Genomic DNA, 12,263 nt, shown 5'->3' with positions numbered 1-12,263 from the left:
CAGGACGCCACCGGGGCTGCTCATCAGCCCCGCCTTTCTTGATCGGGCCCCCTTGATAGGCCCAGAGACACTGACTGGCATAGAAACTGACCAATCAGAACCAAACCTGGGTGAAAGTGTGAGGAACCAATGGCTGCCTAGGAGGCGGAGCTTTTGACGCTGACTGGCATAGAAACTGGCCAATCAGAACCAAATATGGGGGCTTAGAGGTATTTCAGGCCGGCTCCAGCAATGGCCTTCGCAAATCTACAGAAAGTGCTCATCAGTGACAGGCCGGACCCTTGCTGCCGGAAGATCCTGCAAGATGGAGGGCTGCAGGTGGTGGAGAAGCAGAACCTGAGCAAAGATGAGCTGATAGCCGAGCTGCAGGACTGCGAAGGCCTTATTGTCCGCTCGGCCACCACGGTGACCACGGATGTCATCAATGCAGCAGAGAAGCTCCCAGTGGTGGGCAGGGCCGGCACCGGCGTGGACAGTGTGGATCTGGAGGCCGCCGTGAGGAAGGGCATCCTGGTCATGAACACTCCCGATGGGAACAGGCTTAGTGCCCGGAGCTCACCTGTGGCAGGGTCACGCGTCTGGCCAGGCAGATTCCCCAGGCGACGGCTTCGATGAAGAATGGCAAATGGGACCGAAAGAAGTTCACGGGAACCGAGTTGAATGGAAAGACCCTGGGAATTCTTGGCCTGGGGAGGATCGGGAGAGAGGTGGCCGTCCGGATGCAGTCCTTCGGGATGAAGACTGTAGGGTACGACCCCATCGTCTCACCAGAGGTCTCAGCCCCCTTCGGCGCTCAGCAGCTGCCCCCGGAGGAGATCTGGGCCCTCTGTGACTTCATCACTGTGCACACCCCTCTCCTGCCCTCCACGACAGGCCTGCTGAACGACAGCACCTTCGCTCTGTGCCAGAAGGGCGTGTGCGTGGTGAACTGCGCCTGCGGAGGGATCATGGACGAGGGCGCCCTGCTCCGGGCCCTGCAGTCGGGGCAGTGTGCGGGCGCAGCGCTGGACGTGTTCATGGAGGAACCGCCTAGGGACCGCGCCTTGGTGGACCACGAGAACGTCATCAGCTGCCCCCGCCTGGGCGCCAGCACCCAGGAGGCCCAGAGCCGCTGCGGGGAGGAGATCGCTGTCCAGTTCGCGGACAGGGTGAAGGGGAGAGCCCTCGCGGGGGTCGTGAACGCCCAGGCCCTTACCAGCGCCTTCTCTCCGCACACCAAACTGTGGACGAAAGGAGCCACATGCTAACCTGACAAGCTCAGGGGAGGCCTGCGTGGCAGTCTTGCAAACTCAGAGACCTGGAATAACCACAAAGGATGGTTTGAAAATTAAATATTTAACTACAAACAGGTTATAGTGGGCAGTCATTCCTAAGCTGATACCTTCCCTGACAAAGATCAACTTAGATCTTCTTTCCTGAGCCCATTTGCCTTTTCGCCTCTAAGATAACATATCTGTGAGATGTCTGGGTAACTTGTAACTTCCTTCTTTTGCTGGAGCCCCTGGGGCACAACCAAATGTGGTAGGCGCCAGGACAGATGCCTCAAATTCCTTCATTATCATGTTAACTGTTCCTGTACCCACCTAAGTATGTGTCCATCATTTTACTTTTGTCCAATCCCAGGGGTTTCCCACCATTTGACTTTATCCAATGAATTTCATGTAGCCCACCTATGTCCCTCCTTTGATGGCAATGCATAAATACAGATGTAACCCACCATTCTTCGGAGCATAATCTCAATTCATTGAGGTTCTGCTTCCCGGCATATGTCGACAGTTTGGCTCAAATAAACTCACTAAAATTCTTTACAGGTTTCAATGGTTTTTTCGTTAACATTACTTGGCGTAGTCGTGGCAGGATTCCAAAGAAAACTCACCCAGGATCATCCTATGGACTTGGACTTGGAGCTAGGATCCAGCAAAGGGCCCCTTGAGCCCACCGGTTCTCCGCCCATTGGGTGAACGTGGGTGAGTCGTCTCTTGGATCCAGGACCTTCCCTCGCTTTGGTAGAGGGTCTGACTTTATTTGAGCTGTTTTAAAATCCTCGAGGTGGAACCAGGGTTGACAGAACCCCAGGTTAAGGGTTGGCAGAACCCAGGCTAAGGCGGGACTGGAGGAAAAAAAAATGGGTGGCTGGTTTTGATTTTGGCTTTTCAATTGGAATTGCTGAGAGTCTGAGCAAAAGTAACTTTCGCCGTATAAATGAGCTGAACTCATTCAGCTCCGAAGATAAAGGGGCAACATTTTCTTTATTTTTTAAAGAATAGTCCGATTCTGAGGTGTTCTTAGGTGACTAAGAATTTTGTGGAAGTGTCAGAAATGCAGGAGCCCCATCTGGAAGTTCCGACACAACTGCTAAATGGCTTTTCTAGGGGGCCACCATAAGGTTTGGTCTGCCCGGGCCCCAAAACTTTTTTTTTGTGGTTTTAGACAGCCGGGAGAGAAACTGAGGCCACATTTGACCTACTACATAACATATCTAAAGTTTGCTCAGACTACAGATATCCAAAAATAAAAAAATTTAACATGGGAAATTGTGCCTCCAAGGCTAGAAGCTCCCAAGACCCCAGCCCTCATTTAACACTCCTGATAAGAAGCCTTTACTTGCAAGTACTTAACAGAAATGAGAAAATTTAACTAGAAAATATTAACTGAGGAATGGCCAGAAAAAAGAAAGAAAAAAAATGCAGTTTGTTTGGGGTACCTATGTTAATATTTTGCATGCAGAAAAAAAAAAAAAATGCCGGCTCTGAAATTAAAGTGAATGAGTATATGGGAAGCGTATCTTGATTTGGAAACTAGAAGCTTCTAAGAAAAAAATTTTCTTCCAATAAGATGGAAATTAATAAAAAAGATTTTCAGAGACTGTTTCAGAACTATTTTGAAGTTAACAAATGTCTACAGCCATTTTTGAATAGTCCTTTGGGAATGTACTGAAATTCTAGAGAGAGGCAGTTCCCGAACCGGGGACAAAAGACACTGCTTTGGTAATTTTAATGCTAGACATTCTCTGGTGTAAATTCTTAGTGTGTTTTCTGCGCGCCTGTATAAGAGTGTTGATGTTTTTGTGTCTCTTTGTTGTTGTTTAATTTGTTGAAAGAAGAGGCAACTTCCGCTTTGGGGAAGCCTAGTTGTGTGTGGTGGGGTTGAAGGCGTGAGAGAGATTGCAAGAACGTCCCAGCAGCTGCCAAGAATTCTTATTAATCTTGGGGGCTCTTCTTGCTCTCCCTCTCAGGGTTCAGCCTCCAGAAACAGCTAGTGAGATTTCTGTCTGTTTGTCTGAAAATATAATTGTGGCAGTCTATCTTTTAGGGATTTGGTTTGCTCTTTCCTTATTTGTTGTGAGAATAAACAAATCATCTTCTCTGTCAAAGAATAGTTTAGACAGCCTCCATTTTGGACTGTGACTTGGCAGCCGCCATGTTGGCCGCATGGCTTGCTGCTCCCCTTGAAAGAGCAAGGGCCAACCCCTCCCTTTGAATTAGCCAATCGGGAAAGACCGTGTGCCTGAGCTCCAATCAAGAGCAAGGACAGGTCACGTGCGTTGTTAAGGCACTCTGCTTCAGAGAGAAACTTTCAGAGATTCTCAGAGCCAAGTTCAAACAGGAAACTTTAGGAGGGTAGCATGTGTCCAGTCAGGGACACTGGCAAGCCAAGCGTCATGATTCCCTGTGGGGGCGTCTGCCAGTGATACTCTGAGTATTTGCGTTTCACATATTGGGAGTTTATGTATTATTTTCAATGCTCAATACACTGCTTGCAATAAGCCATGTGCCTCATTTTAAACTCTTACATATTATTCTTTATATGTTGAAATTATAATTGAATCTAAAGGTATACAAATTTTATATTATTCTCTATGTCATTTTACAGGGATTATTACTTACCAAGAAGTTGTTGTCTTGGAATGTTGTATTTTATAGAAAAGCAAAGTTTTTATCAAATCTATAACCATGCCACTTTTAAATTTTTGTCATTTGTGGACAGCTTTATTCTGATGCATTTGTAGGTATATATGTCTAGAAAAATCCATGAAAAGGACTCAGATTTACTCTAACTTGCAGGCTTCTAAGCAGGTCATATTTTGAACTGGATGAAGATTTATAGAACTTCAAGGAATAAATAAACAAAAACAACTATGGGACTAAATGAATTGAAGATAATTATTCTTATGATTCTATTTAAAATATTGTTGACTCTTAAATCTCTTGTTTCCTGAATATAGGGAAAAGTAAAGAGCAGACATTCTGCATTATAGGAACTAACAAATTGGTAACAGATTCATTTCACAGTGCGCTCCCGGGAGACGAAGCGTTCAAAGATCATGGCTTACAACCAGGAGATTTGCTGTCTTGGAAAAGACACCAAATAAAAAACTCTCCAACCTCATTGGAGGGGACCTTACCAGGTATTACTAACTAACCCATGTGCAGCTAAGCTTAAAGGAGTTAGCTCATGGATTCACATTTCTCATTTAAAAAAGGCATCTGACTGTGAATGGACATCTACTCCCATCTCTGACACCATCTCCGTCTGCAGCGGAGATCACAGACTTTTCAAGGACGAGAAGTCGCTGACCACGGAGGCAGACAGCTATCCCAAGATGACGTCAACAAGGCCTGTATACTCACAAACTGATAGCTTGTTTTTATATCATCTGATTGATACTGATTGAATGTACATAAAATGATTTTCATATTATTATCATCCTTATGGTTCCCTAGTGGAAACAATGTCTACCCCCCCAGACCTCTTTCTTTATTAGATATGAAAAATTTAACTTAGATACCTGCTAACCTTTCCTACCTACTATACAATGATGTTCTGGTTATCAGGTATGATAGTGAAATTAATGCCTTGTTAGCCACACATTGGTCTTCTGCTATCAATATAAGCTTTGGTTGTTGTTGTTGTTGTTTTCTGGCTCTATCTATTATAAAGGACCCACCTTAGGCAAATACCTCCAAGAATATCTCCCTGATAATTCCACTGGTAGAATTGTATATGGATGTAATCTGGATGAATATTGTATGGCTATAGAGATGGGTGATGAATAGCTAAGAAAAACACCTGGATATGATGGCCAAAGGCTTGCAGCAGCCTGTCCTATCTGTCACAGCATTTCATGTCCTCAGATTCACCAGCCATGCTCTTATGGCTGGATGTCTGTGAAACAAGAGAGAATTCAATGGGTCCCCATTTCAGAAATTATTGATATCATTTGGTGGGTAGAGATGTTTATAATTACCCCTCCATCCTTGCATCCTGGATGCTTGTGGGAAGCCCTATGGAATACTCAAACTCTAGCTCATTTGGGGGTCACCTTCCCCATTTAACTATGGCATGGGAAACTCAACATTTTGGGCTCCACTCAGTATACCCTAACTGCTCCCAAGCCATAGCTACCCAATGGCAACAACATTCCTGGTGGATCCAACAACATTGGTCCCCCTAAAAGAAGCAAAAGGGGAATACTTGGAGCAGTAGGGGCTGGCCTTGGTATCCGGGACAAGCTGAAGTTGTATGTAGCTAATGAAGAATGTCATTCATTAGAAAAAGATTTTTATCTCAAATAGGTCACATAGAGGGAATGCTGTTTCTGGAAGAAGGAAAAACAGTGGGAAGCAGCATGGAAAGATAATAAAGCCTTAGTTTAATGGATAGAACAGGCTCGACAGACTAAAAACTCATGCCCAAACCCAACAATGGGAACATGCTTGTGCCCTAATTCAACTGGGCCTGTTGTCTATGCTAATGCAAAGAATCTGAAGTGGCTATGAAACAATGGCCAACTATAATGGCTGCAGAAGCCCAGGCCAGACACTTATGGGACTCATATGGTTCCCCAGGCATTTGGAAAATTTTTAATGGGAAATGTGATCTACAATATTGTGTTTTTTAAAAGCCCAGGTGCAAGTTAAATCCTAAGCTTAAAATTCCCAGTAGTTCAACTGGCTGGCGTAAGGACTATCCTCTATAATACTAGAATACTTCCAATGGGAAGTAGATGGGCCATATTTAAAAATAATAAACAATGTGAACCCATCTCACTGTCTGAAAATTGGAAAAGTGAATGGTTATGCCCTCAATCCATATGGAATACTGAATTCACCCAGTCCTGGCTTACTGTATCTACCCCCATGAATAACAACATATGGTATATGGGAAAGGGGCGTTTTTGCTGGGAAGGGTTAAAAAACTCTTCTGTTATAATAAGTGATTTTTACTGTAATAACACCAAGTTTACTTTAAATAATACTGGAATATGGTGTAATACTGAAATTATAGGCAAAATAACTTTGCCTGAGGTTCATAAAACCTATGATAATATTGATACTGAAAAACCAATGTATTGGGAAATTGAACTTAATCCTCCCCATGAAGTCATTTCTATGGAAACTAATTGGCCAGAAGAAAAAATTAGAACTTCTAGATAATGAAATAGTAGAGTCTTAATTCATTTGGCCAAACATATCATAAGGTACAAATGACAGTGGATGAAGGAGGAAAGCATAATTAGCTTAATAAAAGATTATGATAATACATGTAAAGGGTTTTTTGGTTAGCTGTGATGCTTGTTCCCCTTAGAATTTTCCTTGTCTAGTATTAGACATTTTCTGTTCCTAATCAGTGTTATTGGTTTACTATTGTTACTTTTGTTCTTGATATGTAAATGTTATATTAGATGCAGAAAAGCAAAACGTAAGACAAACAGCAAAAAGACTCGGATCATGGTGGCTCAAAATTAGAAATGATCCAGAATACTTTTTAACAAGGACATATAGGATTTGACTGCCTCCCATTTACCTGCCTTTTTAAAATATATAATTCGACCTTAAATGCCATCTAAGGTTATGGTCTTGCCCCATCCCCAGTGGTCCACCTGTTCAGCAAGACATGCTGACACTGAGACATCCTAGGAATGAGCCTTCCTAGCACCGTGGGACTCCATTATCCAACCAAAAGGTTGGTCATCAATGCATCCTTTGGATTGATTTATGACCAAAAGGGGAATGTGTGGACGAAAGGAGCCACATGCTAACCTGACAAGCTCAGGGGAGGCCTGCGTGGCAGTCTTGCAAACTCAGAGACCTGGAATAACCACAAAGGATGGTTTGAAAATTAAATATTTAACTACAAACAGGTTATAGTGGGCAGTCATTCCTAAGCTGATACCTTCCCTGACAAAGATCAACTTAGATCTTCTTTCCTGAGCCCATTTGCCTTTTCGCCTCTAAGATAACATATCTGTGAGATGTCTGGGTAACTTGTAACTTCCTTCTTTTGCTGGAGCCCCTGGGGCACAACCAAATGTGGTAGGCGCCAGGACAGATGCCTCAAATTCCTTCATTATCATGTTAACTGTTCCTGTACCCACCTAAGTATGTGTCCATCATTTTACTTTTGTCCAATCCCAGGGGTTTCCCACCATTTGACTTTATCCAATGAATTTCATGTAGCCCACCTATGTCCCTCCTTTGATGGCAATGCATAAATACAGATGTAACCCACCATTCTTCGGAGCATAATCTCAATTCATTGAGGTTCTGCTTCCCGGCATATGTCGACAGTTTGGCTCAAATAAACTCACTAAAATTCTTTACAGGTTTCAATGGTTTTTTCGTTAACAAAACCTTGGATCGGTCTGGCAGAAGCTCTGGGGACTCTGATGCGAGCCTGGGCAGGGTCCCCCAAAGGGACCATCCAGGGGGTAACGCAGGGCTTATCCCTGAGGAATGCCGGGAACTGCCTGAGCCCCGCAGTCATGGTCGGCCTCTTCAAAGACGCTTCTAATCATGTGGATGTGGATGCGGATGTGAACTTGGCGAACGCCAAGCTGCTGGTGAAGGAGGCCGGCCTCAATGTAACCACCTCCCATAACCCCACTGTGCCAGGAGAGCAAGGATGCGGGGAAGGCCTCCTGAGCGTGGCCCTGGCAGGTGCCCCCTACCAGGCTGTGGGCTTTGTCCAGGGCACCTCACCTGTGCTGCAGGCACTCAACAGAGCTGCCTTCAGACCTGAAGTGCCTCTCAGCAGGAGTCTGTCCCTGCTCCTGTTCTGGGCTCAGCCCTCCAACCCTGCCATGCTGCCTACCATGACTGGGCTCCTGGCAGAGGCAGGCGTGCAGCTGCTGTCCTACCAGACCTCAGTGGTGTCCGATGGGGAGACCTGGCACGTCATGGGCATCTCCTCCCTGCTGCCCAGCCTGGACGCCTGGAAGCAGCATGTGACCGAGGCCTTTCAGTTTCATTTCTGACCTTGGGGCTGACCAGGACCAGCCTTGGCGGCTTTGTGATCAACATTGACAGGTCGCATTCCCGGGGCTGACACCACTTATGTGGTCTGACCCCTGTGATAACCACTTAATAAACAGCCCCCCCAAAAAAAAAAGAAAAAAAAAAAAAAAAAAAGAACCAAATCTGGGTCAACTGTGAGGAGCCGATGGCTGCCTAGGAGAAGGAGCTTTTGATGCTGACTGGCATAGAAACTGACCAATCAGAACTAAATCTGGGTCAACTATGAGGAGCCAGTGGCTGCCAAGGAGGCGGAGCTTTTGACGCTGACTGGCATAGAAACCGACCAATCAGAACCAAATTGGCCAGCAGAGGAGGGTAGTTGGGGGCAAGATCAGGCTGGCAGGGGAGAGCCATTGGGGGTGAGATCAGGTCAGCAGGGGAGGATATTTGGGGGCAAGATCAGGCCAGCAGGGGAGGGCAGTTAGGGATGAGATCAGGCCAGCAGGGGAGGGCAGTTGGGGGCCATCAGGCAGGCAGGCAGAGGCAGTTAGGGGCGATCAGGCAGGTGAGCGGTTAGGAGGCAGCGGTCCCAGATTACGAGAGGGATGCCAGACTGCCGGTTTAGGCCCGATCCCACCCTAGTAACCAAAGAATCCTCTTCATTTACTTCCTAAACCTCCACACAACTTTCCCACAAGAAATGATTCTGAAACTAGACGGTGGTGGTGGTTATATAACAACATGTGTGGGCTAAAAGGCCTCTGAATTCTATGCTTTCCGATATTGGAAACGGCCAACGTTGTTGTATGCATTTACCACCATTTCATTAGCTCCCACTGCTTCTCGGCTTTTTGGCTAAGATCAAGTGCAAAAAAAAAAAAAAAATGAGCTTCTCTCCCCTCCCTCCCCCGCCAAATCCCATACTTCATCTCAATATGCCTGCAACATCTGCTCTGCAAGGAACCGGCGCTCCGAGATTTAAAGGAAAGGCAGATAAATCCAGGTTGAATTTGCAGAAGGGGCCATGGTTTCCTGCACAACGTTTGCTACCTTCTGGGCAAGCTGGAGTTGGGCCAGAACCACCAACCAGGGAGGGATGGGCTTGCCTGGGTGGACTCGCTTGTAGGGTGCCTGCACGTTTGATTGGTCAGGGTTCCCTGCTGAGCCCATTGCAGACAAAGGGGGAGGGGGGCTCGTTGGTGCAGGTTCTGGGAGCGGCCGGGCTCCCAGTGTCCGGCGGAGTCAGCTGATCAGGAAACCGCCTGACACAAGAGGCCCTTTATGCTTTGATGCTGGGGCCCTGCTGGCCGCCCGGAGGCACAATCTCCCATTCATTTGTTCCCTTTGGATGTCTGTGCTTTGGGATTCGTGTTGCTGCAAATGACAGCAGAACAGGGGTGGCTGCATGTTAGAGGAGGGTTTTCTTGCTTATTTTTATTTGTCAATTATTCTCTTTTAATATATTTTTATTGATTTCAGAGCAGAAGGGAGAGGGAGAGAAAGAGAAACAACAATGATGAGAGAGAATTATTGATTGGCTGCCTCCTGCACAAGCCCCGACCAGGTTCCTGGCCAGGGAGGAGCCTATAACCGAGGTACATGCCCTCGACCGGAATCGAACCCGGGACCCTTTGGTCCGCAGGCCGACGCTCTATCCACTGAGCCAAACCGGTCAGGGCAGGCTCTGTCTATTTCTATCTGCAGGCAAATAACAGACTGGGAAGAAAATCTGAGTGGATTATTGGATCCCGCATCAACACCTTCTTTGGCAATATTTTTTTTAAAATGTGGGGTTTTTTATTGATTTCAGAGAGGAAGGGAAGAGAGAGAGAGAGTCATGGACTGGCTGCCTCCTGCACACCCCCTCCTGGGCATGTGCCCTTGACCGGAATCGAACCCAGGATCCTTCAGTCCGCAGGCCGGCGTTCCATCCACTGAGCCACACCAGCTCCGGCTTCTTTGGCAATATTTTGTACTGGACGCTAAAGAGGATCATTTACCCGGAGGTATTAGTGTCACAAACTCAGCAAACAGTCTAAGCCTTTTTAGAAGACATTTTCTCCCCACAGGCAAAGCAAGGCTAAGCACAGGACGAACATGACTCCGTGAATTGTGGTCTGTACACGCGACGGACTATTATACAGCCTTGAAAAAGGGAGGGGCCGTGGCTGGTGAGCTCAGTGGTTAGAGCGTTGGCCTGAGGACCAAAAGGTTGTGGGTTCAATTCCCGGTCAAGGGTACGTACCTGGGTTACAGGGGCAACTGAGAGAGGCAGCCAATTTCTCTCTCTCTCTCTCTCTCTCTCCTTCCTTTCTTTCACTCTCTCTAGAAATCAGTGGGAAAAAATGTTTAGAGAGAGTGGAAGGAATGGAGGGAGAGGGAGGAGGAGAGGCAGGAGAGAGAGAGGAACATCCATGTGAGAGAGACCCATTGATCAGGTTGCCGGCTGCCCTTGCCCTGGGGCCGGGGATCGAACCTGCAACCCCTCGGTTCCGGGGCCGGCGCTCTAACCACTGGGCAACCCGGCCAGGGCTGAGCTCTTACTTCTGAGCGGAGGAAAGAGGGTCCACGTGCTCACGGAGATTGGGAATCCACTCCGTGGAGGTCAGGTTCCGTCTGTGGAGGCCCCTGGCGCGGGCCGAGCGTTGCCATGGCGACGGTGGCTGTTAGTACTTTTTATAGATGCGGGTGTGACACCCCGGAGTCTCTTCTTGCAAACGAGTAAACCTGGATGTCGAGATTTCATGGCTCAGAGCCAGACGGAAGCCGCCGGCAGGGCCCGTGTTCCGCGTTTATGGGCGATGTGGACAGGCCTGGATGCCGTAAATAGAACACTTTCATCCCACGTTTTTTTTGTGTGTTTTTTTTTTTTACAAAACACAAATGAGCCCCTTTTATGCATGGAAATGCATCCATGATCAATAAACTGGCAGAAATGTGTCTGTTGGGCGTTTCCACCGATTGCTTTGTTTTCTACCTGAGGGCCAACCCCCCCCCCCCATTATTGTGGGGAACCCTACGACCATGTCTCATCATCGAATCGGGGAGATGGCACTGGGGTCTGTGGGTTGAAGGAGCATATGGCCTGGGTCTGGGTACTGGCTCTGCCCTTTAGCTGTATAGCCTTTTTTTTTTATGTTTTTAAAATTGGATTTTAGAGAAAAGGAGAGGGAGAGAGAGAAGCATCAATGATGAGAGAGAATCATGGATCGGCTGCCTCCTGCACGCCCCTTACTGGGGATCGAGCCCACAACCCAGGCATTTGCCCTTGATCAGAACCGAACCCGGGACCCTTTGGTCCGCAGGCCGATGCGCTATCCACTGAGCCAAACCGGCTAGGGCCCGAGGACATTGTTTTCATTGAGTTTTAGAGAGAGTGGAAGGGAGGGGAAGAGAGAGAGAGAGAAATATTCATGTGAGAGAGACACGTCGATTGGTTGCCTCCTGCACGAGCTCCAACTGGGGCCGGGGATCGAGCCTGCAACTGAGGTACGTGCACTTGACCAGAATCGAACCCGAGACCCTTCGGTGGGCCCACGCTCTATCCACTCAAACCGGCCAGGGCATAAACTTACGTTTAAAATATCCATTTACTGGTAAAGCACGCGCCCAGGGCTGGGCTGGGGCCTTATATACATTACATTGGGCAGCACTTGGAGCCCCGTGAGGACTGGGCGGGCGGTCCCAGAACCAGCGGCTTTCCTCCCCGCCAGCCGCCAAGCTAATTGGACGCCGAGTCGAAAATTCTGAGGGAAATGCTGCCATCTTGTGGTCCTTTTGCAGTTTTACAGGCCACTGTTTTTTTTCTCTCTTTTTTTTTTTTAAATATATTTTATTAATTTTTTACAGAGAGGAAGGCAGAGGGATAGAGAGTCAGAAACATCGATGAGAGAGAAACATCGATCAGCTGCCTCCTGCACACCCCCTACTGGGGATGTGCCCACAACCAAGGTACATGCCCTTGACCGGAATCGAACCCGGGACCTCTCAGTCCGCAGGCCCACGTTCTATCCACTGAGCCACACC

At 47.4% G+C, this 12,263-nt stretch overlaps 1 protein-coding gene across 1 annotated transcript; it reads left to right on the top strand.

Moving 5' to 3' along the window:
* Positions 1-231: 231 nt before the first annotated feature.
* On the top strand, positions 232-8,351 carry LOC307094802 (D-3-phosphoglycerate dehydrogenase-like; the record flags this gene model as incomplete). Its single annotated transcript, XM_079763861.1, is given in 3 exon segments — positions 232-547; positions 550-1,222; positions 7,636-8,351. Coding segments are annotated over 3 exon segments (1,611 nt in total). The 3' UTR covers positions 8,258-8,351.
* Between the last annotated feature and the right edge of the window lie 3,912 nt (positions 8,352-12,263).

This window comes from Cnephaeus nilssonii (assembly GCF_951640355.1).
Source record: "Cnephaeus nilssonii genome assembly, chromosome: 24".
In the NCBI taxonomy this organism is placed as follows: domain Eukaryota; kingdom Metazoa; phylum Chordata; class Mammalia; order Chiroptera; family Vespertilionidae; genus Cnephaeus; species Cnephaeus nilssonii.
Note: the sequence above shows the minus strand (reverse complement) of the source record. Positions and strands in the feature narration are given on the sequence as shown.